General features: G+C 41.6%; 1 protein-coding gene across 2 annotated transcripts in view; it reads left to right on the forward strand.

Moving 5' to 3' along the window:
• The first annotated feature begins 8,529 nt into the window (after positions 1–8,529).
• EDIL3 (EGF like repeats and discoidin domains 3) overlaps positions 8,530–24,170 on the forward strand; it is a 274,356-nt gene continuing 258,715 nt past the window's right edge. For both annotated transcript variants that reach the window (XM_062619997.1, XM_062619998.1), the window contains exon 1: positions 8,530–8,826. In XM_062619997.1, the coding sequence (XP_062475981.1) occupies positions 8,760–8,826 (67 nt within the window). In that variant the 5' untranslated portion in view covers positions 8,530–8,759. The remainder of the gene's footprint in view (positions 8,827–24,170) is intronic.

Here is a 24,170-nt window from a genome sequence, read left to right on the forward strand (position 1 = left end):
AATCAAGAAACAAACAAACAAACAAAAACTATTGAAAAAAAGAAATGAAAAAATAAAACCAAGATCACTTAAAAAAAAATTTATGTGACAAGTCATACGTTGAGATTATTCTTGTCAGTTCACTGCAGTTGCATGAAAGTATCCATAAAATCTCTTACATTGACAGATTCCAACCTGAATGGTTTACAAAATCTCCTGATAGGGTGCCAGCTCATCAGAGGATGAAAGAAAAAGTTTTGTTTAGTTGTCTTCTTGTTTCACACAAGACCAGTAATTGAAATATATTAAGTGTATGTAACAATGATTTGAAATGCATTCCACCATGAGAGACCAGGTGCCAGAAGTCTCCTGCCTCTAGTAATATCCTCTTATTTTGAAATCACAAGATCTTTGGCTCATTTTGCAGCTAAGTTTCTGAAATGCAGATGGCACAACTCTATTAAATACTTTATTGTGATTTAATGGTTCCTCCCATGGGTTCTGAAATTCAGCGTGAATGAGCTGTTAAAACTGCGCAATATAAGTGCTGAAAGAAAAATAATTTTTAAAATTATGTTCCAAATCTCTTTTTCTCTGTCGCAGAAAAAAAAAATAATACCCAAGGCGGGGGGGGGGGGGGGGAAGGAATAAACTCTTACTCTTCTTATTTACTGGAATGATCTGCAACAGAATGTTCAAGAAAAAGCAGCCTCACATGCCCTAAGAACTGCTTGCAGTTTAAATGGTTAAAGCATATTCTTTTTAAGATGAAAATATCTTCTGTGGGTAACTGAAATAAAATTGTTTACCAAGTTCATTCAAGGTGTTATCCTTGGAATTCTAATATAAATAACAGTAGGATGCAGACCTTGGTGGAACACAAGTTTACAAAATTGTCGATTCAGCATTTGTGTACCGCTAGAAACAAACAAGTAAACACAAAAACAAGCAGCCAAAAAAACCCTAAAATGCTTGTCATTAGAAATTTAAGGTAGGAACTTCAGATTTGCCTCTAAAAAGCTGTACTAGAAGTGTTATCAGCTTTCTTCTACCACAGCTCTTGTGTAGTTTGTAGAAATTCAGCTTCAGCCTCATTTAATCAGGCTGTGGTAACACCAGGGAACACAGATTTCAGAGACTGCAATATATATTGCATGAGAATTAATCCTTCCAGCTTCTCCAAGGCTGACTCACTGGGCTGCACTTTACATATGTTCCTGCAACGACTGAGGCTGGCAAAAGGTCCTAATATTAAGGGATGACAGGCAAGGTGAACTCTGCTGAGATTTCAAAAAACTGTTGTACCCTTTTCTCTAAAGAGCTGTTTAGAATGGTATGCATGTTTGATAGTGATCGAACACTCCCATTAACAATCATGATTTAGCTTTGCCAGAAAAGGGAGTACAAACAAGCAGGGTAGAACAATCTTTACTAGTGCAAGGAAGCCAGAATACAAGTGGAGAAAATGAGAATCATGCACCAGTGGAGACAAACTTGAAAATAATTTCTTCTTTATATCTAACCACTACTCCTTGCGCTATTACTAATAGAATCATCTAACGGTTTGGTTTGGAAGGGAACTTAAAGCTCATCCAGCTCCAACCCCCAGCCACAGTAAGGGACACCTTCCACTAGACCAGGCTGCTCCAAGCCCCGTCCAACCCGGCCTTGAGCACTGCCAGGGATGGGTCAGGCACAGCTTCTCTGGGCACCCTGTGCCAGGGCCTCACCACCCTCACAGTAGATTAAAAAAAAAACAAGAAAAGAAAAGAAAAAAAGAAAAAGAAAAAGAAAAAGAGAAAGAGAAAAAAAAGAAAAAGAAAAAGAAAAAGAAAAAGAAAAAGAGAAAAAGAAAAAGAAAAAGAAAAAGAAAAAGAAAAAGAAAAAAGAAAAAAGAAAAAGAAAAAGAGAAAAAGAAAAAGAAAAAGAGAAAAAGAAAAAGAGAAAGAAAAAAGAAAAAGAAAAAGAAAAAGAAAAAGAGGAAAAAAAAAAGAGAAAAAGGAAAAGAAGAAAAAGAAGAAAAAGAGAAAATGAAAAAGAAAAAAGAAGAGGTGCATGTTAAATTGATTTCATGAGGAACCAAGGTCTATTCAACCATATAGCCTCTCTTCTGCTGACTGATTTTGAGTACATGTTTGGAGTTGCAAGCAGGATGAGGCCATTGAGGGGACAGAAACATAATATCCAAGATGTCAGTCAGACTACTCCTTGCTATCAAGTGCAAAAGTATTTCGTAAACTGGTGTAGGTGAAAAAGCACGGGGTTAAGTAATGTCACAAACACTGTGGATACTCAGCTGAGCATCCACAAGAGCAGTGGCTCCCCATAGCTCTCCAGCCAAGTGACCTGCACTCATCTGAGCAGTATCACAGCATCACTGCTAATCTGGAGCAGAAACCAATTAGTGCACATGTCAGAACACCTACTATATGCAGATTGCCACAAGTGACGCTTTATCAGGCTGCATCTTTTGCTTAGTACCTTAACACTGTTGATTGATATTGTGTTGACATGGAGCTTCCCATGACCCATGAGCCCAGAAACCACCTGTGTCTTAGTCTGTATCAAAAGAAGTGTAACCAGCAGGTAAAAGGAGGTTATCCTACCCCTTTCCTGCACTCTGGGGAGACCCCACCTGCAGTCCTGCATCCAGCTCTGGGGCAACAACACAAAAGGGACGTGGAGCTGTTGGAGCAAGTCCAGAGGAGGCCATGGAGATGCTGTGAGGGCTGGAGCAGCTCTGCTCTGGAGACAGGCTGAGAGAGATGGGCTGGTTCAGCCTGAAGGCTCCTTAAACGGAGACCTCAGAGCAGCTGCCAGTGCTGGTACAGAATACCTCTGGCTAGCTTGGGTCAGGTGTCCTGTCTCTGCTTCCTCTCGGCTTCCCCTCCTCCCTAGCAGAGCGTGAGGCTCACAAAGTCCTTGGCCAAACCAAAACATCATTGCTATCAGCTCTGTTCCCGAGCCGAAAGTCAAAACACTGCACTGCACCAGCTACCAAGAAGGAGAAAAATGACTGCTACTGCTGAACCCAGGACAAGTGACATTAACGTTTAACTCAGACCTCCTTATACAGAAGTAGAGGAACAACATGGTGTTGGTGAAGAGCTGCCTGTGGAGGCAGTGAACAGACACATTTGTTAGCGCTCAGCTTCTACACATCTTCCTACTCCCAAAAGAACCACCATTCAACACTCTCATAAATCTAAATTGCTAACTTCCTTTCACAAGTGAGCAGAGAGTAATTTCAGCTTAAATTAATTAGCATCTAGTTCCATAACTTCAGAGGTGTATAGAAGGATATGAAGAACAAAAAGTACGAATACCACATTCCAGGGGTCGCTGTCACACTTAGCCTGTGCACCCTTCTCGTCTTTTATGTTCTCATGTGCATTATACATTCATATTATGGGTGGCAAAAGATCCATTTTATATCATACTCAGGAGTTTAGACAATGCATGGGATTCTTAAATATCTGACTTCTGCAGACAGTAACAGCTTATCTCCAAGATAAAAGGAATCAAAACCAATCACAGCACTTATTTTGATGCTTCCTTCCTATAAATAGTAAAAAACAAAAAAAACATTGTATGGAAGACTGAAAGAAAAGGTACTTTTTTTTTTTTTTAAATAAAGTTTGCATGTTTCCCTGTGTTGCAGCCACTTCTCTCCCTTTCCTGTGATGCAGCATTACATGACACTTCTTTTGAACCAGAAAGATTTGAGGGATCTTCTACGCTTTATGCAACAAAACCCTGTGTTGGCTTAACTGGAAACCTTGCATGTTCAAGATGTGGGGGATTGGGCTCTGTTCTGGAAGAGATAAAAGAAAGAATTGTTCCCTTCTTCAGAGGCAGTGTCAACCAAAAGAATAATGCTGGCAGTGTTGCAGTGGTGGTGACAGACAGTCGTATCTGTTTTTTTCTCCAAGGAAAAGAGATGCTGATAACTTGCAGAATCAGAGTAGCCAGTGATGGTGAATGGCGTATGACAAACCCCCGGTGAACAAAGTACATATTATTAGAAAATATTGTGGAAAGTTCCACTGATTGTGTGCAGCAGTGAGTGGCTTTTTAAAGCCCTAATTATAATTGAGGTAGTAATATAATCTCTGCCTGTATACCCTGATCTCTGAGCTTGTCCTGATCTCTCAAGAAGACTCAAACCTGGCCAGTGCTTTGACTGGAGCCAGTGATAAAACTAATCTTTCAAGCAAAGCTGGTATCCAAGATACCCTAAAGGTGTTATTTGGTAATTGACAGGTTACATTTGTGTTTATTAGGTGACTTCTGAAACTGGCAAAACATTGGGGAAAGTAAGGATAGCTCTTACTCTTTTACTACTGCAGCATTGATGAGAGTTACTCAGTTCACCTTTCGTGTAACAAGTGTTAGACTTATACCACTACTGTTTACCATTAAGGATTATTCTGTTTCTTATGCTAAAAATGTGCTCATTTTGTGCATTAAATTTTGTTGTTGTTATTCCTCTACTGATGGCTTTTTATGTAAGGGCAGTGTGGCAAATGACGTGGCTGCCAATGTGTCTAATGGCTGTACGGGTTTTTTCTGTTTAATGTACTGCAAGACTTTAAAGGGTTAATTTGAGCATCTGAGGTAGGACAGGAAATAATGCAGACAAAAGAGGTAAAATAAAGTACTAATGGAAGGAAGACTAAGGGAAAAAATTGGACATTACAGCTGCGGAATAGCTCTTGCCTAGCTGACAAGGTTGCATTTTCCTTTTGAAAGGCAGAAATTGATCTCTCAGTCTACTCTTTTCCATTCCAGAAAATCAAGATGGATCCTTAGCCTTTTCCAGGGTCCCTATCTGATAATCCTGTTAGACAGAAATCCCTGGTAAATTATGTTGATCAATTAGATGGAAGAATTTAAACAAATTGGATGCAAAAAAAGTTCATGACCCTGAATGATTAGTAAACAAATAAAATAAAGATTTGGATATTTGATTGCAGATAAATACACTCAGCAGTAATTATCCTGAAGCGTGGAAACAATTTGGAAATTGAAAAGCAATCTTCGTGTCCTCTGTTCATGCAACAGATGACAGAAAAAGGAAGCAGACAGGATGAGTAAGGATTAGTATCTGGCAGCTCTTAGTCCCATTTAAGGGCTACTAAATTCCAGAACATGAAGCATTACCATGAATTCACATGACAGAGAGAAGAATTTTGCATTACAGATAAAGATACAGATGTAAAAAAAGTAATATTTATATTTTGTGTATAGATATTCAAATTCATACAAAAGGTGAGAACGTCAGCTTGAGTTTCAATGGCTTGCGCCATCCCCATCTCATCTAATCTATATTTCAGCTGAGTGCCTTCACCATTGGGAAGTCATTAAAAATCTGCAGATATGTAAGCAAATAAGGGAAAGAGAACCTTCAAGATGCCTTGGGTCTTGAGGTTTACCATGTGAAAATGATGTTTACATACCTATAGTACTTATAAATGGTAGCAGAGTCATGAGTTTTTCCAGCTGCCAAGTGAGGCAAGTGGCTTAAAAATAGGTGGATATAACAAATGGCAAAAATCCACCATTTCTGAACTTTCAAGGACAACAAAGGACACCAGGTTAGCCTCTTCGCTGAGAAGGTCAGGTCAGGGATCCAGCACTGGAGGCAGAGAATGCTGTGACACGTTGTAACCTCAACAACCCCAATGACGACGCTTATGATGCAGCACTGAAGAACTGCCAGCCCATAGCACAACAGCACAGGGAGTTCTGGGTAAAACTCAGGCTAGCGCAGTAAATAGGTTTGGCTGGTGCATATCAGAAGACCCATATTAAGAAAACATTTGATTTTGGAGGGACAGTCTGTACCTTGGGGTCATTCTCACAGCACCCAGTTGGAGCAGGACATTGCATTACTCTGTGCTAAACAACTGGGCTAGAAGAAAGGCATGGGGCAAGGGGGAGTTCCTGCATGGTCCTTCCTGAAACACAGGGGAAAAGCAGCACATGAAGAGGAGCCCAGCACAGACGGCATCAAGAAAGCTGCAGCAACAGTGTGATTCCTCTGAGGTGGGGAGACAGATTTTGTTGAATAAAAACTTACTCAAAATCTGAAAACAAAAGGCATTTCACTTTAGGTAAGAACTGAACATAAAAGCCTTTTGTTGTTTCATCCCTTTTGGCTGAATAAACAATGCCTGGCTTTGAAGAAGCTGTATCTGTGTCATTTTAATCAGCTGCTAGTCACAGGTTCTCAGTGGAAAAAGGCATCCCAGTACCAAATATAGTTAGGTCCTTTAGATTTCCTAACTGGGGCAATAAAGAGGCTGTATTACGGGATTATTCCCTCAAGAAGAATTAAAAAGAAAGGCAAAACTGCCACTTGGGGGTGCAGGCATGCTGGGCTGCCACAGCAGCTGAAGTACAGTTTGCCTTGTAATTATGACAGCTGGATTCTTGGTTGTAAAACAGAGATAAGCAGCAAAATTAGCACCGTTGTGGAGAAATGATGCATTAATATCAGAAGCTTTGTTAAGGCTGCTTAAATTTCTACCATCTCTGTCTTGACAGTAAAGCAGACCCACAAGGAGGAACAGAAGTATTTTCTTTCCAGACAGTAGCTCTTCAGGGATATCTGTGGCCTGGAGACTGACGTGTAGAACTCAAGCTGCTGTAGAAGACGCAATTGCATAGTATGCTTGTGCAGCAGAATGAAGGCATAACTGCAGCCCATGTGGGTGCTGCCAGGTGAATTATTCTACAGCATGGAGTAGCGCAGACAGCAAAAGTTGTGGTGAATGATATCAGGTAGTGCATGTGCAGGAAGATATGCTGGACTAAAGCCTGTCCTTTAACATACCTTCTCTACTGGTGTGTGCTTCGTCAGTGGTGACAGGGATTTTTGTGTTTTCTTTTTTTTGTTGTTGTTTGTTTGGCTTTTTATCTGTCCTAACCAGCTAGACAATTTTGCAGTGCCCTATTGCTGCTCCCTGAGAGCCACCAGGGAGGCTTGAACCTGGCTTGAAGTGCATGCCTGTGTTCTGTATGCAAGCAGAAAACGCTCTGGGATTCTGAGTGTAAAATTCTATTTATGAAGGTGTGGTTATTTCTGGTAATTTCACAGTTTAAGCAATGAAAAAAAAAAAAGATCTTTTTAATTCTTCCCTGACAATGCAATGTTTGAAACTGAAATACTTCCAATGTCAGGGAAAAACGCCATCAAGTGAAAGCGCAGATGTAAAACCAGAGCTGTAGGGAAGGGCTGTCACCCTGCCACTTACAGGCATTTAATGGCAGACAAAGGGCTTGTACAAAGGAAACTATTGTGAGATGCTAGCCAAAGGAGACAACAGATTAGACGACTTTAACGGGTCGTTTCCAGCCTTAATTTCATGTCTCTCCTTGTTGTCATACAACTAGGCGGGACATTCTGTTTGTATCTACAGAAATGCTTCTCAACAGCCTAATGCTGTTAAGTGCATTCTTCTCACTCAGCAATTGCATTACCGTTTAATATAACATTAATGTAACATTAATATGGGCTCTTTTACTATGAGGGCATGTAGAAGGGATGCAAATTACAGATTTAAAGTACATGAAGAGCCTTTTGACTCCCGCTGGGCAATATTTCACTCCAACAGATGGGGGGGGGGGGGCGAAGGAAGGGGGGAGGGAAAAAAAATGGAGGGAGGGAAGGGGCGGGGCAGAGAATACCATAAGCGGTGGTCTGGCTTCGGCCATTCTGCATCCTTTCAGCAAGGGCCAGGATAAGATCCTGCCTGGGGAAGGAAACAGTGGAATATCGGATCTTTACTTTTCACCGAAGTTCCCTACTGGGTGTTCAAAGGGGACTAGTTTAATTGTAAATCAGCCTTTCAATACCTAAAGGAGACTTACAAGAAAGCTGTAAAGAGGCTTTTGACGAGGGACTGTAGGGACAGGACAAGGGGGAATGGCTTAAACCTGACAGAGGGGAGACTGAGATGAGCTCTTAGGCAGAAGTTCTTCCCTGTGAGGGTGCTGAGGCCCTGGCACAGGTTGCCCAGAGAAGCTGTGGCTGCCCCATCCCTGGCAGTGCTCAAGGCCATGTTGGATGGGGCTTGGAGCAACCTGGTCTAGTGGGAGGTGTCCCTGCCCGTGACAGGGGCTGGATCTGGATGAGCTTTAAGGTCCCTTCCAACCCAAACCACTGTGCTGCTATGGTTTGAAACTGCGCACGGTAAAGGCGACATCCCCAGGACAAAAGTTTGTGGAGGGCCCAATTACCTCTGTGAACCGCACCGGCCAGCGTCCGCTCCGCGACAGATGAGGTCTGCTACCCAGGGGGACTACAGCCACAATCGCGGCATGATTTGTTGCGGAAGAGGAGGTGGGGCGGCGCAGGCCTGGAGGGGCGCAGAGAGGGCCATGGAAGGGAAGGGGGGGACCCGCCTCCTTTACCCCCTTCCTTGCCACTCTCCCTCTGCACCTCCCGCCGCAGCAGCAGGGGGGGTGCGGCGGGGCGGGGCGGAGCGAGGGGCGCGCGGGGCGGACGCGGGCGCGCAGGAGGCGGTGAAGGAGGTGGAGACGGCGGGACGGAGCGAGTGGGCCGGGCTATGCTGGAGGCGCGGTGGCGCCTGGCGGGAGCGTAGTGTCGGAGGGTGGCAGGGCAGCCTCAGAGCCGCTCGCAAGGCGGGGACCGACCCGACCGTACCCGAACGCGCCGAGGCTCCGCCACCTCCGTTCACCCATCTCTTTATCCCTCCTTCTATCCCTTCCTTCCTTACTTCGGCAGAAGCGGCGCGTACGCGGAGCAAAGGAGCATGAGCGGCGCGGTGCTGGTCTGGCTGGTTCTCTGCGGGAGCCTGGCGGCACCGCGTCTCGCCCGAGGTGAGCGGTCGGGCAGCGGGGACGAGGGGAGAGGTCGAGGCAGCGCCGGAGCTCTCGCAAAGTCGGAGCTGAAGTGCGCGGGGGGAATCGCGGAGGCTGCTGTCGGCCGGGTGCCTCCGTCTGGGCTTGCCTTTTCTTCTTTAGTTTAATTAACATCCCCCTCCCCCTTATCTCTTTCAAATAGAAGCCGAAGAAAGATCCGCCCTCAGACATGTTCTGTTTTGAAACTCCGCTTAATTAGAGGGAAGAGAAATGCTGTGAGAGCTTAAATGTAATCCAGATGAGCGGCTGGGAAGATTTAATAATATCCGCAGAGCTTTTCTCTTCTTGCCACCCCTCCACCCCCAATCACCGGTCTTCATTTTAATCTGAAGGCTGTTAGCGCTGAGCTCACGTAGATCCAGCAAACTGCGGAAACAGTTTGCAAGCACGGCTATAGCATCTCGGCAGCAGCGACAGAGTCCTTGTCAGGCGACGCTTTTCTTGCCTCTCTCAAATTAGGGCACCTCCATCCAAAACACCAGCGGCTCCTTCTCTGTGTCTCGTTCCCCCCGCTCCCCCAAATAACCCAGGCCTTCAAAACAACACAAAACAAGCTAACAGAACAAAACCAGAAAGATTCAAACCCAGCCCTACCCCAGGAAAATGACTTTAGAGCTCTTAAGAGTTATTATTATGTAGAGTGATTTATTTAGTGCAGGCTTTCCCCTCCGCGCATAAAGTTGTCTGAGCTCACCTGGCATGCAGACGGGCGCGGTGAGGTGGTGACTGTGGTGACTGTGATGATGACCTGGGGTACAGGGGGAGGGTGCCGGAGTCCGTGGGGATCCCCCCGCCGCCCGTCCCATCCGCTCCTTTCTGGGGAAGGGGGCGCAGCCTCAGGCACAGGGACCGACCTGCGTCCTCTCCATGCTGCTACCTCGCTCCACAGCGCGAATCCCCTGTGGGGACTCACCCGTGTCCCGTTTCCCCCTTCCCCTACCCACTGGGCCGGGGATGCTCATCCCTTCCGCGCGGTACCAGGGCTGGGGGAGTCCGTTTTTGTGGTCCTGGCTCTGTCTTCCCAAAGCTTAGCGAACAACTGGGATAATAATGAGTAGCGGTATATTTCTCTTGGCCTTTTTATACACGTTCCCGTCGTTATTCATGCTTTTTCCTTTAAAATGAAACCAGTGCATCAGTAAAAATTGAATATTTCATTAGATCTTAAATTATTTAGAACGGTGGCTTCTCAGAACCCAGTAACATTCACCCAGTTGCAGCCAGCATGTGATAGCTTATGCAGTATGTTCTTGTACTTGCAGTTTAAGCCTAAAGTCTTCTAAGCAAAAATGCTGTATCTGCCACAGAGTCTGGTCTTGTCATGAGTACTTTGCATTGGGCTTCTGTAGGACTTGGCACAGTACACAGTTGAGGCGATTTTACATGTAAGTGTTTAGTTAACTTCGACACAGAGAATTTAAGATTTTCTAATAGAAGTGAAATAGGAAGGGAAAAACACCCATTTGCACCATGGTTGCTTAAGCTGCAACTGTTAGTGAAAGGTTTGTCCTTGGCTTTCAAAATGAAACAGAAGAAAATGAGACAGTCTTTTTTTTGTCTTTTTTTTTATGCTGAAACTGAATAAAATGTTGCTTGACAGGTCTGATATACTGGGTTAATTTTGCTCACTGTTGTAATGTTTACTTTTAATAAATCCTCTCCAAGTTATGATGACACTAAGCACCATAAGTATCGAACTCTTTAGAGAGCAGGTTTTGAACAGCGGAAAACTTTTTGTGCATTGAACGTTATGTTTGAATATTACTTGATAAGTCCATTTGTATAATGGTATATAATGAAAACCTGTGGTAGCTTTATGCATGCCGTGTCTAGTTCTCCACTGTCTTTTGGGGAAAATTCCAACTGCAGATGGAAGTTAAGTCATGTAGTTCATTATTGGCCTGTTTTTCAAGTCTGCTGTTAAGGAAAAATGCCAACTGCTTTTTTTTTGGAACTCTGCACAGTAACGATGGAGGTCAAATCCAGTTTATTCATGTTATCTTAAAACTTGCTTTCTGCATTGAAACACATACATAGTATATCGGCAACTTTGATTTTTTTTTTTTTCCTTTTTTTTAAGAGGGAGAGAGAAGCAGGGGGAAAAAGACTGAGAAAGAGAGAGATGATGATGAAAACGTCATCCCAGTGGAAGACTGGAATTTTCTTCCTTGTAGCCGGTCTGATAAATTTGCAATCTCATGCACTGTAACAGCAGACTGATATTCAGAGATGTGTTTATATGCATGTATATGATGAAACTGGGGAGTCAAAGTTGCAGTGACTTCTACCCCTTAGTTTAAAAGAAAGATGCACGTGTGTTTTTAATAAGGAATGCCCTTTTATATGTACCACAAAACAGTTGCAAAGGTTTCACATTTGCTGTCATTGTTGCTCCTGGGTCACATCTGAGCGTGAGTCAATCTGGTGTTCCGAACAGACAGTACCTGCGAGGGTGACTACAAAGACTGCAAGAGGTTATTTCAGATGAAAGAAATACGGTGCATCTCACCTATAGTAATACAGGTTTCTGAGTCCCACTGTGCATTGTTTTTAGGAACAAACAAGCCAACACCTTTCAGAACAGTCAGTGAAGATTGGCATCAAATGAAGACAGAATTTAAAATGAGTGGCTATTATAGTCCCCAGATTTACCTCATGGAATGGGTAAACTGATCGGCCACAGTACTGGTGCTGTAAGTGCATAGCAAATTGTTATATTCCATGTGCATGTGTTAAATGTCTTTGCAACGGGATCTTCTGAATCCTGATAAATAAAGGCAACTGACTTGCCTTTCGCGTGAAGCAGACCCTTAATCTGTACCATGCTTTTTCACTTAGCTTGTTGCTGAATTTTCATGTATGGTTTCCCTCAACATGATTTTGACATTGTCAAAACCAGGCAAATCTAGTTCATTATTTTATGGTGGCGTCCTCTCAGCCCAAGATAAAAACTTTCCAGGAACTGTTTCAAAGACATTGCTATTTTCTCCATTACAGTGGGAACCTTCAGTCTCTCTGAGGCTTAGAAGTTTCTATAAAGCCTCTTTCTGCAGCTGGGATGAGCTGCAAGGAGTAAAAGTGCTGAGAAACAAGAGAGGTAAACTGTAGCTTTGTTCTTGTGTAGCTGTGCTAAAAGGCTGAAAAGATCACAGAGACTTTTAAAGACCAAGATTCTTCTGTTTTACTGAATGCCCTTGCATCTTTGGACGGAATCTGCTTCTGTACGAACTGCTGGCAGTGTGACCCTGCATAATGATTTTCACTGTTCTTTTAACAAATTACATTTGTATTCAAATTGATTTTCCATGACTGTTTATATAGCCTCCAGAAAGCTTATAGCAGATAACACTATTGCATCCTGTATGTGTCTGGTCATCCTGGGACAGAATTTGATGTCAAGCCATGCATTATTATAGCTGGAATTAATAGTCCTGGTGGTATTAGTTGAATTCTTTTAAGTGTCCATCTTCCTTTTTTCTGAGATCATCATGATTTTGTCCTTTGTCCTTTATGTCTTTTTTCAAAGGCTATACTTTATACGTTGGGTGTCAATGGTAGCATAGTGAAAAGGGGCACTGTCTTATTTTCCCTTCTCCACCTTTTTCTCAATTACTATCCAGTTTAAAATTGAGGAAAAGATCCACTTTGGAAGTTATTTCAAAAGACAGTTGCTTTTTATGAAGAGGTTGATTCTTATGCCTTGATTTGGTTGTTTATACAGTTCATGTCCATATAGCAGTGGTGACAAACTCACAGCCTGATGTCCTTTCAGCGTAAGTAAAGATATTTGGAGAAGTAATTTTTAAGAAATTGGAAGTGTCAGAAATAAATCTGTGTTATTCTCAAATCTGTTATGAGTCACACAGGAGTTACCATGTGTTTTTCAGTTTTTTAGGTTTTTACACGTTTCAAACTTACATAAGGCACATAGCCAGGAATATATCTGAAAACTTAAAGGGTGGTCGGTGTCATATTTAAGGTGTCACTCCGCTTCTTTGTAGCATACTTAAAGCCCCTCTGCCTTGAGTGAAAGCATACATGTTGAACAACAAAACAAAATTAATTCAACTTTCAGAACAGGTTCACAGTGAAAGTATGAGTTTATTTTTTCTTGGACAGAGGATATGTTAAACAGTAAAAATTCAAACCCGAACATGAGTTACGAGAACCTTAACATTTGCAAACTTAACAACTTTGGAAAATGTTCTCTTATGTTGGAGGACCTACACACATTTTCAGTTTAAAAGAGAGTGAAGGGATAACACAGGGGGAATGTCAACATCAGCCTGAATTCAGCCTGTAATATCAGCTCAAGGAATAAGTAATAATGGCTCTAGGTTTCCTTCTTTATAGGAAATTTAGATCTTTTGTTAGAGGGAGGGCTGGTCGCTGTGGGTAGTGACGATAAGGTAGTTAATTTTGTAATGATACAGTGTGTAGGGGGTTAAGCAGCTTTTGTGCCATTCGTATTGCAGGTCTGGAGCATGGAAGCCTGCTTGAGAGCAGTAGCTGTAGTTGTAGACCTGGGTGCTGGATGTTACTGAAAGCAGGGACTGATCTAGCAGCTGCTGCCCTAGAAATGTGAAGGTGCAAAATTTGTGCTTATCTTCTCATGGTTTGGGATTTTATTAAATCTCAGTTTTGGTGGTGTGGGAATATACTTGCAGGGTTTCTCTGTTCATTTGTGTGGGTTTTTTTCTCTTTAATCAGCAGGCTGTGTTACCTTGCATCACAGTGGGGGTGTTCTTCTATTTCGAGTTTTGAAAGCTGAGAAATGAGACAGACTGTGATTATCTAATAAAGCCTCTAGCTAATAATTGCAGTATGTGGTGTGTGAGTGAATGCATTATCATATGAAACACATATGAAAACAACGTAATTTTACACACTATGTAGTGGCTATATGCACACATACTGTGGGTATATCCACTTCAGATTGCATACAGAGGAATTACATTCACGTACCACACATCTAGTCTCAAAACGTTTGGCTAGTGTGAGATAAGAGGTCTGTATTTTTAAGACAAAATTCACTATATTCAACAAAAGCAATGAATGTCTGAAACTGTTTCTTGAGACTAGCAGTAGCATTTTTCACTTCCCTCCCTCTCCAAAACTTTATAATAAGGAGCCGTTTTGTGACTGAATTTGTGCGCCGAGTTTGGTGCAGTGGTTTGAAAATAGAGAAGGAAGTACTCATTCGTCTCTGCTGTTCGAATGAGGAATCCTGGAATATCTTGGCTATACCACTCATAGCAGCAGAACATCAAATTTTCAGTTTTAGGAGTTAGGATTTTAACCACAGTACTTAATAAAGTCAAGCACACAGATGACAGCAAAGAGTAGCAGCAGATTGATTAGCAGGCACAAGAGGATCTGCTTTTGTTATGCAGAGCCCGAGCAGGAGGTCTGCACATCCCAGCAGGTAATGATGTGAACGAAAGATCTGTGACTGCATCAGTTGTATGTATGTGACCTTGGAGGCCACAGGGAAGAGGGAGAGGAGCCAGGGTCTTGTAAGTTCAGAGTGAGTGCACAGTGTTGCGTCTTGTCCCAGGTGATGCGTAGGACCAGATCCAGAGATATAACCCATCCAGTGTGTAGTGTCTGCATTGGGTTGTGACTCTTGATTAAAGCTCTGGAGAAATTGGCCAACCAGAAATTCTTTACTAGAACGTTGCAATTCTGTACATACAAAAGTTCAACTGGTAATCAGTCTTCTCTGTCCTCCTCTGGTGTTTATCTTGCGTAGCTGGGACATAGGCAGCATAAAATCATACAATCACAGACTGGCTTGAGTTGGAAGGAACCTTAAAGCTAATCCAGTTCCAGCCCCCTGCAGTTGGCAGGGACACCTTCCGCTAGACCAGGTTGCTTAAATCCCAGTCCAGTCTGGCTTTCAGCACTTCAGGATTCAAGTTGACTTTTGAGCGGTTCAGACTATGGGTTTGAATCTCGAGAGTTTCAAATTTTTTATTTCAACACAGAGCAGGAATTTTTCAGTTTTTTGCACATAATCACCTTTCTGTCTTCCCATCCTGCTACCCTTGCCACTAATTTTTTCCCTCAATTTTTTCATGTGTTTTCTACAACAGAAGGCATTTGTGCGTAGCCAGATTGTGGCCCTGTACTGTAAGATAAAGCCACATAGGCAGAGGACTTATTTGTCTTTGAGTGTTCTCACAGTAGTAACTTTCTGACAGAGACAACCCTGAAAGAGATGATTGCTTTGCCAATTTTTAGTTGCAGTAATTTTATTTGCCATGCTTCTGTGTAGGGAGGCTGACAAAATATCTACAGAAACTGCTTTTTTTTCTTGTCATTGTCAAGATGCTGTATCAACCTGTATAATTATGAAGAGCTGTGACAGTAGTGCGTAAATGACAGTAATTTCTGCCATCTGATTACCCATGTCTTAGTTTTCTACAACAGTGAAGCTACAACAGACAATATAAGAAATATTTTTGGATAACACTTATATGCACCATGTATGAGTGTGAAAAATAGAAAATAGAAGGGATTTGATTTATTTTTAATACTTAGATCTCTCAGCCTGTCTCTCCTTGTTCAACAGTTTCTATCACTGCTGGATATCACTGCACGCAACCAACCCCTTTAATCCAGGCTTCCCCTCTGATTATTCTCTATTACAGTGCCGTAGACCATACTGCTTTAATCTGTTTGCCAGTATTTTTTTTTTTCCAGTTGAGTATTACATTTGCAGACAGTGGTCTGGGCTCTGAGACTGATTTTTTTTTTTTTTTAACACACACTGTTTGCAGTTTAGGCTTTTGAAACACATGGTGAAAATACTATTTGGTATGTAACTTGTCAGATTCCATACTTATGTGAGGAATTGCACAGGATTGCCTTGCAAGGGCTTTTCTAGGTTAACAGTGAAGACCTAGTAGCTGATTGCTTTCAGATACTATTCCAGAACTATTTTAAAACCACAGAACATCCATTTATTTGAACAATTTTAAGGGGAGATTAGATTAATACTGTGAATAGTCTATAGTGTTGGTGGGGAAATTATGTTCTGTTGTCATGGGAAGTAGCTAAAATGATACAGCAGGTCTCCTCTATGGTACGCCCTATATATATATATTACTTTAATGATGCTTCTGTCCTATTTCTGTGATTTTTTTTATGGCTTGCCTTCTGACCTCATACGGAATGATACATCATTTATATGTAGTCCTTCAGGATAAAGATCAACCTCTTTAATAATGGCTTTCATTTTCCTGAGTGTGTGTGATCAAGCCCATTCTATTGTAACCTCTTTGTTCACCAGGCATCTCTTTAACCTGGTGTCCGTGTTCAGGGGCATGTTTTCCTCTAGAAACTTCTTGCAGAAATGCTGCTTCTTTGTACTGTTGCACACTTGTGCACTCCGGTTCCTTCCTATGGTGGTTTCACTTAATGACAAACCTTTCTCTAGAGGTGTGTCTGGTAGTTCTGCCCATGACTAAAGTCATAGTGGACAACCTGGGACCAACAGAAAAAGGTAACTGAAACAATATTTGGGAATGTAGCCTCAGAGATATATCTCTTCTGTGAAATCTGTTGGGGAGAAAAATCGAAGCAGCATTCTGAGTAAGAGTTGCAGTAAAGCGTGGTTGACCACATAAGCTGGCTTAATATTAAGACTACATCTGTATTGCTTCACATAGCAAGAGCACTTACTACTCTAGTATGCCTCAGTCTCTTTCAGTGGAGTTGAATAATTATATGCTAATAGACATATAAAATGCTGAGCATGAGTAGGAGTAGCAGTGTAGTGTTGACCTGTGGGTCAGAGTACCTTGGCTATTGAAAGGGTCTGTAGGGCACTTCTAAGTCTCCATAGCTTGTTATTGCTAATGAGATTATTGCTAATTTCACACTGTGCCGTGTGAAATTTGATGGTACAGCCAAGCCCACCCAGTTGCTTTTTGTAACTGACTCTTCCCTAATTTCAGGACTGGTGATGAGCAATAGAAACCTTCATTTCTATGCTATGCTAGTTTCCTGGTTGTTTGGCTTGTTGGGAAGACTTAGGGCAGGAGCAGACAAGCCCCCAAGGAAGGGTGATGAGAAAAGGGAGGGAGGAGCAAGTTTCACGGGGCTATTGGACACCAGATGTGTCCTCACTTGGTTCCTTCAAGGAGAAGTTATGGATAGACTTCTTGGTGGCAGTTTTTGCAGTTTTTTGCCAAGAGGTATGTTTCTGGACCTATCCCTCCAGGCGCTTGCTTTCTCTCTATGTAATCTCAGGGTGCCAAACGTGAATTTAAACCGTTTTGAGAAGGAAGACAAGCTCATTTTCCCAGCCTACCCTGAGGCATGGAATGCCACATTTTTCTCTGCGTTGTGTATAGCTATACATCACCCACTGTGGAAATGACGTACACAGATTAGACCTGTGAGTATGCATTGCATTCCTGTCTGCATTGCTGTGGCGTGGCTGTAAGCAGAGGAGCAAATTCTGCATTTCTCCTGCCATCTCCCACCCCTGAATATCTGCATGCTGCTTCACCATCCAATTGAGTGTTTTTATTAACTAAACTGTCGTGCTAGGTTATTTTGATGAGGACAGATTGCAGTGTTTTTCTTGCTTAATTATTTTATGCCAAATATTTTTCTTATGGATAAACATCTCTCTTTGGCCATGCAAAGCAGGCAAGGCTCAGCAGCTCCCTGTGTGCTCTCAATAGAGCTGGGGGGAGAACTGTATGCATTAGAAATTCTGCCCAGGCTTAGTTCTAAGCAAGTAAACTTCTTTAAAGCTGCTGTTGAGTAGATGTGGTTCTGGCTCCTCCATTCAGACGAACTGAAGGCTGAGCAGGAAGAAGGATGAAGCAGAAATGAATGAGTAAAACCACTACACGCTTCAGTTACTTAAGGAGGGAAAATAGAAAACTATCCAAGATGTTAATGCAAAGTTTTTCAGTTATGTTTCACAAAGACTTCAAGTGACCATGCGAGTGCTGAATATGGCAGCTGGATTGAGTTGGACAAACTTGCACCTTTCAGCAGGTCAACAACCTGATCAAGAAGCAGTGTGATCTTCCCAAGTGTCAGTGTCCCTTTAGCTCAGCTCGACACACCAGCCCTATGGGGGCTCTGTCTTTTCCTAGGGTCTGAGACCAGTGATTGACTAATTTTGACCAATTACTCTGCTGCTTGATTGTTTTATTTGATGGACAAGTTTTGATTATTTTTGTCTTTAATGTCCCATAGAAAGCAATAAATACTTAAAAAATAGGTCCTCTGGTTACATTGGCTTCTTTTCCAGTAATGAATTGTGGTTATGGCATTATACTTGCAGAAATATCTGAACAGAATTTTATATCCCAACAAAAAAATTTCCTTTTAGGCAGAGGAGGGAAGAAAGAATATCCCCAAACTATTCCTCAGCTTCACTGCAATAAAGATCAGTCAGTTCTGATTATAATAATTTTTTTGAACTGGGCCTTTCCTCTAGAGGAGCACTGTTTTCAGAACCGAAGAATTGTAGCAGGAAATACAAGAATTTTTCTTTCTGTTACGTTTTGGAAGACTCAGGAAGCTACTCTTTTACCCTGTAAGTGTTCTAGTCTGGCATATAATCAGAAAGTCTTTTGCTAGCGTCTTTCATAGCAATCTTTTGTCTCTTGTGTCACATCAAGCTTCTTTTGTGTGGCCTCTCCCTCCTTTCTTCTGGAAGTGTGTGTACCTTCCAGATGATACAAAAAGTATCTGTTAAGTCTGAATCAAAGGTCAATACATCTCATAGAAAGGCATCTACCTTTAAGAGAAATAATGAGCTTTGATGGCTTTTGTGGGCTAAAAGCCATGAGGTTAGGTCTCCTGCAAGCTTATACACTGCTAGCATTGCAGCTGTGTGCATATAAATTTCACTGTGTGTGTGAGGTTTAGTATACTGGTAGTATTTACCCGAATTGTTGCAGGGATCTCAGAAACAGGTAATCATCTGGAACTGCTGTTTCAGGAGAGCTCTCAGTTAATGTTATTCAGTGTTCTCACTTTATTATCATATATGCAAGAGGTTTAATTTCTTTTTCAGTTTCAAAATAGGGTGTTAGAAGCTTTTAAAATTCAAATTGCAGATGCCCAGTCTGTTTACAGCATAGTACATGTGTTTGGCAACATTTGGAATAATTTTCAAAAGCCTTTAACACAGAATCTGAGAACAGATTTTTCTGCAGAAAAAGCAGCTTCAGAAAGGATAGAGTTTTGTTCTGCCCCATTTTCCTGTTGAGATACGGCAGTGGAATTACTGAAGATTTTAGACGTATTACGTCTGTTGTTTGAAAGGGAACAGCATAAAAGACATAAAATTACTGTTTTGGTAGATTACAAGCTGTAGTGTGTATCTGCTGAAATTGGCTTTATGAAAGGTGCTTCTTCTAAGCCGATATATTTTAAACATAAAATACTGTCTTCTTTTGGATCATACTCTCTCCGAGCAGTGTAATAACTCTGTATCACCTCTGCTTTTCAGCCACATAGGCTTTGCCTGGAGTTTGGGCTTTGGGGAGCAACTTCAGGGCCGCTTGTGAACATCACTCGCTGGTGGACTTCACTCCCCCAGTGACTGGTGAAGGAGTAGCATCAGTCCTTTACCACGTATTACCTGTTGCTGTCTGGGTGGAAAGGGAGAGTATGTAGTCTTGACCATCTTTAAGGCGTAACAGATCCCTTATTTTCCTGGTGTAAATGAGGACTTGGATGGAATTGTGTCTGTATGAAGTCCATGATATGCTGACAGTGTTATTTCTTGGAGAGGCATAGATCACTGTGTGATTCTGTCAGAGCTCTTAGGTAGCTGGGCTGACTTTTTGCTTTTTCTAATGTATCTATAAGTACTAACAGACCTTTATATAGTATTCATGGTCTGCAGTATTCACATTCACCAAAAACTGAAGAGTGGTGGCAGTGTCTGTAGATAAAACAGGCTTCTGCATTCAGTACAGCTATCTCAGGCTTTTAGAAAATTTTCTGGGAGCTTTTCCCAGCTTTATATATGACTGTATTTATCCTTTGTATCTATGTAGTGATATAGTTTATCACCAGCTATCTATAGACTTTTTAGGCTACATGTACTGTTGTCTGCAAGAGGAAAAAAGAGGTTCATTTATTTGTTTCTTAATGTATTTTGTGGGAGGAAGTGTAATAGTGTAATTCTTTTCTGCTTACCTGGACTTTTTGTTTTTTCAGGCGTACAGTTTGTTGTTTTTTTTTTTTGTTTTTTTTTTTGTTTTTAATAGGGTTCTACTTTCGTCCTTTGCACAAAGGTTTTACCTGGAGTTTTTCTCTTTTCCTGGAACTCTCGTGATAATTGAAAGCTTTATAATAGTTCTGAAAATCAGCAGTGTTACAGGCTGTAATGGCCACGAACTAGAGTCAGCTGCAGCTGTTCTACACTCAGGACAGAAAACGCAGACAAAAGGCTTCACTGTGTCAAACACGTTGTTACTTGAAAGTGTTTTTTAGGTTTAGCATTTATATTCTACCTTAACCCACTGCTTCTTTTTTTATACACTATTATTTTATCAGTTTTCTTTTTCTTTTTTTTTTGGTTTGTTTTTCATTTGTAATGTTGAATTGACTTTAACTTCCAGATTTCTGATTTTTCAGTTGATAGTTCAAAGTCCAATGGCCTTCGTAGAGCTTAATCCAGATTTAATGTTGAAATTTAATGTTACTCTTCAGCTTTAACTCTTTCAGAAGTACAGATTTTGTGGCCTCTCTTGATTTTAGTAACATAAAGACACCTCTTGTGAATACAAGAGAATAACTACACCAAAGCTTCCTCTAGATGAGTATCTGCAGCTTTGCCAAAACTATTAGGTATATATTGCAAGCTGTCACTTCATGTGCAAACTCAGTAATTAGATCTTCAAATAAGATGTGCATTATTATGAACATGGCTTAGGATTTTACGGTTTCAGGGAACCTTTGTGAAAGAACTGCATTGCAGATCAATAGAGAATGGGCTAAAACCTCTCTGAAATTTTTGGTTGTTATATTACATTTTCAGATTTGGACTTCTGTCTCTCAGGCAAAACAAGCACTGCGTTAGGTGTGTTTGTGTCTTTATTAGTGCAAGTCTTTTTATGATCTAATCTGGGGCCTTTAATCTGGGTTGCTTGCCAGCAATTATACGAAACGCCCATCATTTTTTTTTAATATTAAATGGTGAAATCATCATTTTGTAATAAGCCAGTTGAGTAACACTATGTGTCCCTGAAATCAGCGCTTCTGTCTTTCAAATATAGGTGTTGTAAGTGGGCATTTACTCTTGGGAGCATGTGGTTTGTCTATGTTTATGTGCCAAATAAGACTGCCTCTAGCATGGGCTGGACCAACCTGGTACTTCAAAGACCTTGAGGGCTCGTGCTGCTGCCCCAGGCTCAGGTTGCAGAGATGCTCATGGTGGGGATGGTGATAGTCTTGCTTGCCAGGCTGTGCTGCATGCCATCAGGGAGGAGGAACAGGAGATTGACAGGGCCTTGCAAAGATACCCCAAAGCCAACAGCTGAAGTTCTGCAAGAGAGGAGGGGAATCTAGAGGACCACCTCCAAATGAGCTGTGGACAGAAACTTCCATGATGGGAAAAGCTGGAAACTCGTAACTTTTAACGTCACAACTCATTCTTCTTGTCCATGTCTCTGTTTTCAGTACTGATCAAGTGACTGAGCAACGAAAAATGGGGGTCAGAGTTAATGGAGAGTCCCTTGAAGGGTAAAGAGGCATCTGACTGCTGACATGCCATTCCGTCTTGGGTGCTTAGGTTTGGGAGGTTGCAGAGGGACTGTGGACAGTGATACTGCCTGGGAGGCTTAGCAAAGAAAATGAGTGGCCACTGTTGAGTGAGGTGGGTGATTTGGTGTGACAGAAGCACAGGAGGCAGAGGAGCTAAACCCTAACATTGTCGCAGTTCTCTCCGGCCAGTCCTGCCAGGGCTCTGCACTGGAAGAGGCAGGTCAAGGAGAGAAATAAACCAGCATTAGGTAAGAATCAAGCTGGGGTGACAGGAGACAGCCCATGGACAATGGGACAAGATGGACTGCACCTCAGGGTGTTCTGAGTTGGCCAGTGTCCTTGAAGGGCAAGACATCTATAACCTCTGGGAGGTCATGGAGATATGGGAAATTCCCACTGGTCAAAGAAAGGAAAATGTTACACCCGTCTTCCATAAAGACATAGAAGTTGATTGAGAGGAGAACTACTGCTGAGTCAGCCTTGTTTACTCCTTGGGAAGATCATAGAATCACGGACTGGTTAGGGCTGGAAGGGACCTTAAAGCTCATCCAGTTTCAACCCCCTGAAATGTATTGAAAGGAAAATATATTCAGTTATCTAGATGCTAGCAAAAATAAAATGTTTAGTTCTGCAGAGTACATCTGGTCTTTTTTTGTTTATTTTCTTTGCTTGTTTACTTTGTAATTGTTGCTTGTCATTAATAAAGTAGGCTAAGCAACATCAAACAAGCTGAGATTTTCAGTGTTAAGGTTTTTTTGTTTTATTTCGCAGTTTTCACATTACAGTCTTGCAGTTCTGTGGGCAGGCAGTAAGAACCCAAACCCAAAGATTTACTTCCATTATTAACTTCCTTTTGTGTTTGTTTATGAAATACAAATGGAAACAACGGGTAACAATATGTGGAGATTCTTCCTGAACATTTTCCTTCTTGAGATGGTAGTGATACAAATGTCCAATTTCCAGATTGTGACAGAAAAACACAGCTTTCAAGCGTATTGAAATGAAGTTAGAAGTCTGCATTTTAAAATGCAGTCTGGATTTGGCATGAGATCTCAGATGAAAACCTCCTGCTGAGATGATGAGATTTATAGATTTAAGATTCAGTGATCATGCAAACAGTTTAACAGCTCTGCTGATGTGAGTGTTAACGGAGTGGTTATGCTCTGGGGGAAGAACAGGCATTTTCTAATAATTAATTACCTAATTTAAAACCTCCATGTTTCTTGGCTGATGTAAGAAATCGGGTATTTTTTATGACAAAGCAGCTGGTCTTTTAAACTAGTGGGAAGTGCTGTTATATTTTTCAGAAACACTATAGGCTCTTCAGTTCATTGGGCTCTGCCTTGAGAAATTATTTTCAAGCAAATTATCCAGTAAAATGAATGTACCCTGCACTAGTTGATTAGTAATACTGGTGTGTAAACATAGTTGATAAGTATATGGCAATCTGCATGAGAAGAGAAATATATGTGTTAATTAAACAGTCTTGATTACTGACTGTTGATCATGAGCTATGCTTCTTGTAGTTCGGTATGAAATGTTTCTTTTACTTCAAAAATGAAGACATGTCGGTTGAATAAGCTGGGCAGTTTTCATTGCCTTTGATTGCCTTTATTACAGATTGAGAGTGCTTAATAGTATTGAGGGTAAAAAAGGCACAAGCTCGCAGTGCTGTGGATTCTGGAAAATGTATTGTGAGATGTAAACATTAACTGTCACAAAAGTCATCATCTGAGGATTATGTGCAGTGTTAATGTTCAGGTTCCTGTATTTTCCTCTAATGCTTACACAAGCGTTCTCTCTCAGCCAAATATACCACAGTTCGAGACCCCAAATTGAGGGCATGCATTCTAGTTTTAACTTTTTCCTTAGGGTACTGAAATAGTAATAGTGATATTAATATGGCATTGGCAGCATTTTGTGTGCAGGATGCTTAGATGCATCAGGACAGTTGCTGATTTCTGTTACTTAGTTGGCTGCATGAGTAGGGTGGCTGTGTTTTATTTTTGAGCTTGATGTCCAGTTGTGCAAATACTGTATTGCTGCTCCTATAATTTCTGAGCTACAGCATGAAATCACAAATATTAAGGGTGATAACTGGAGTGAATAGTATATCTTTTTTGTATTGAAGGTGTATTGAACTGCAGTAGGGCCAGTGGCATGGCAAAAGGTTTCGTGGGAAGTCTTTGAAGACCATGGTTAAGTAAATCTGCATAAATCTGTTCTTACACTGTTTAGGGATGTATCAGTCGAAACCATGGCATTGTATGTAGCCAACCATACAAAACCATAAAAGAATCCCCAAACCTCAAAGCCTCAGGATAAGAGAAAACAGATGGAGAAAGTGGCTGTAGTGCTTGTGATCCCCTGGTGTAACTAAAGGTTAGAGATATGGTGTGATAAGGAGTGTTTTAAGGATGAGTTTAGAAAAGATGAAAGGCAGCTTTTGTTGAACTTCTGAAAAATATCTTTCCAAAGATAAAGGGTGATGTGGGAGAGAATGAAACACAGGAGGCTTTGGTGATGAATTTTCAGACGCATGGAACATTCAG

This window comes from Pezoporus occidentalis, unplaced genomic scaffold, assembly GCF_034315485.1.
Source record: "Pezoporus occidentalis ecotype Australia unplaced genomic scaffold, CSIRO_AGI_Poc_V1 ctg218, whole genome shotgun sequence".
Taxonomy (NCBI): Eukaryota; Metazoa; Chordata; class Aves; order Psittaciformes; family Psittacidae; genus Pezoporus; species Pezoporus occidentalis.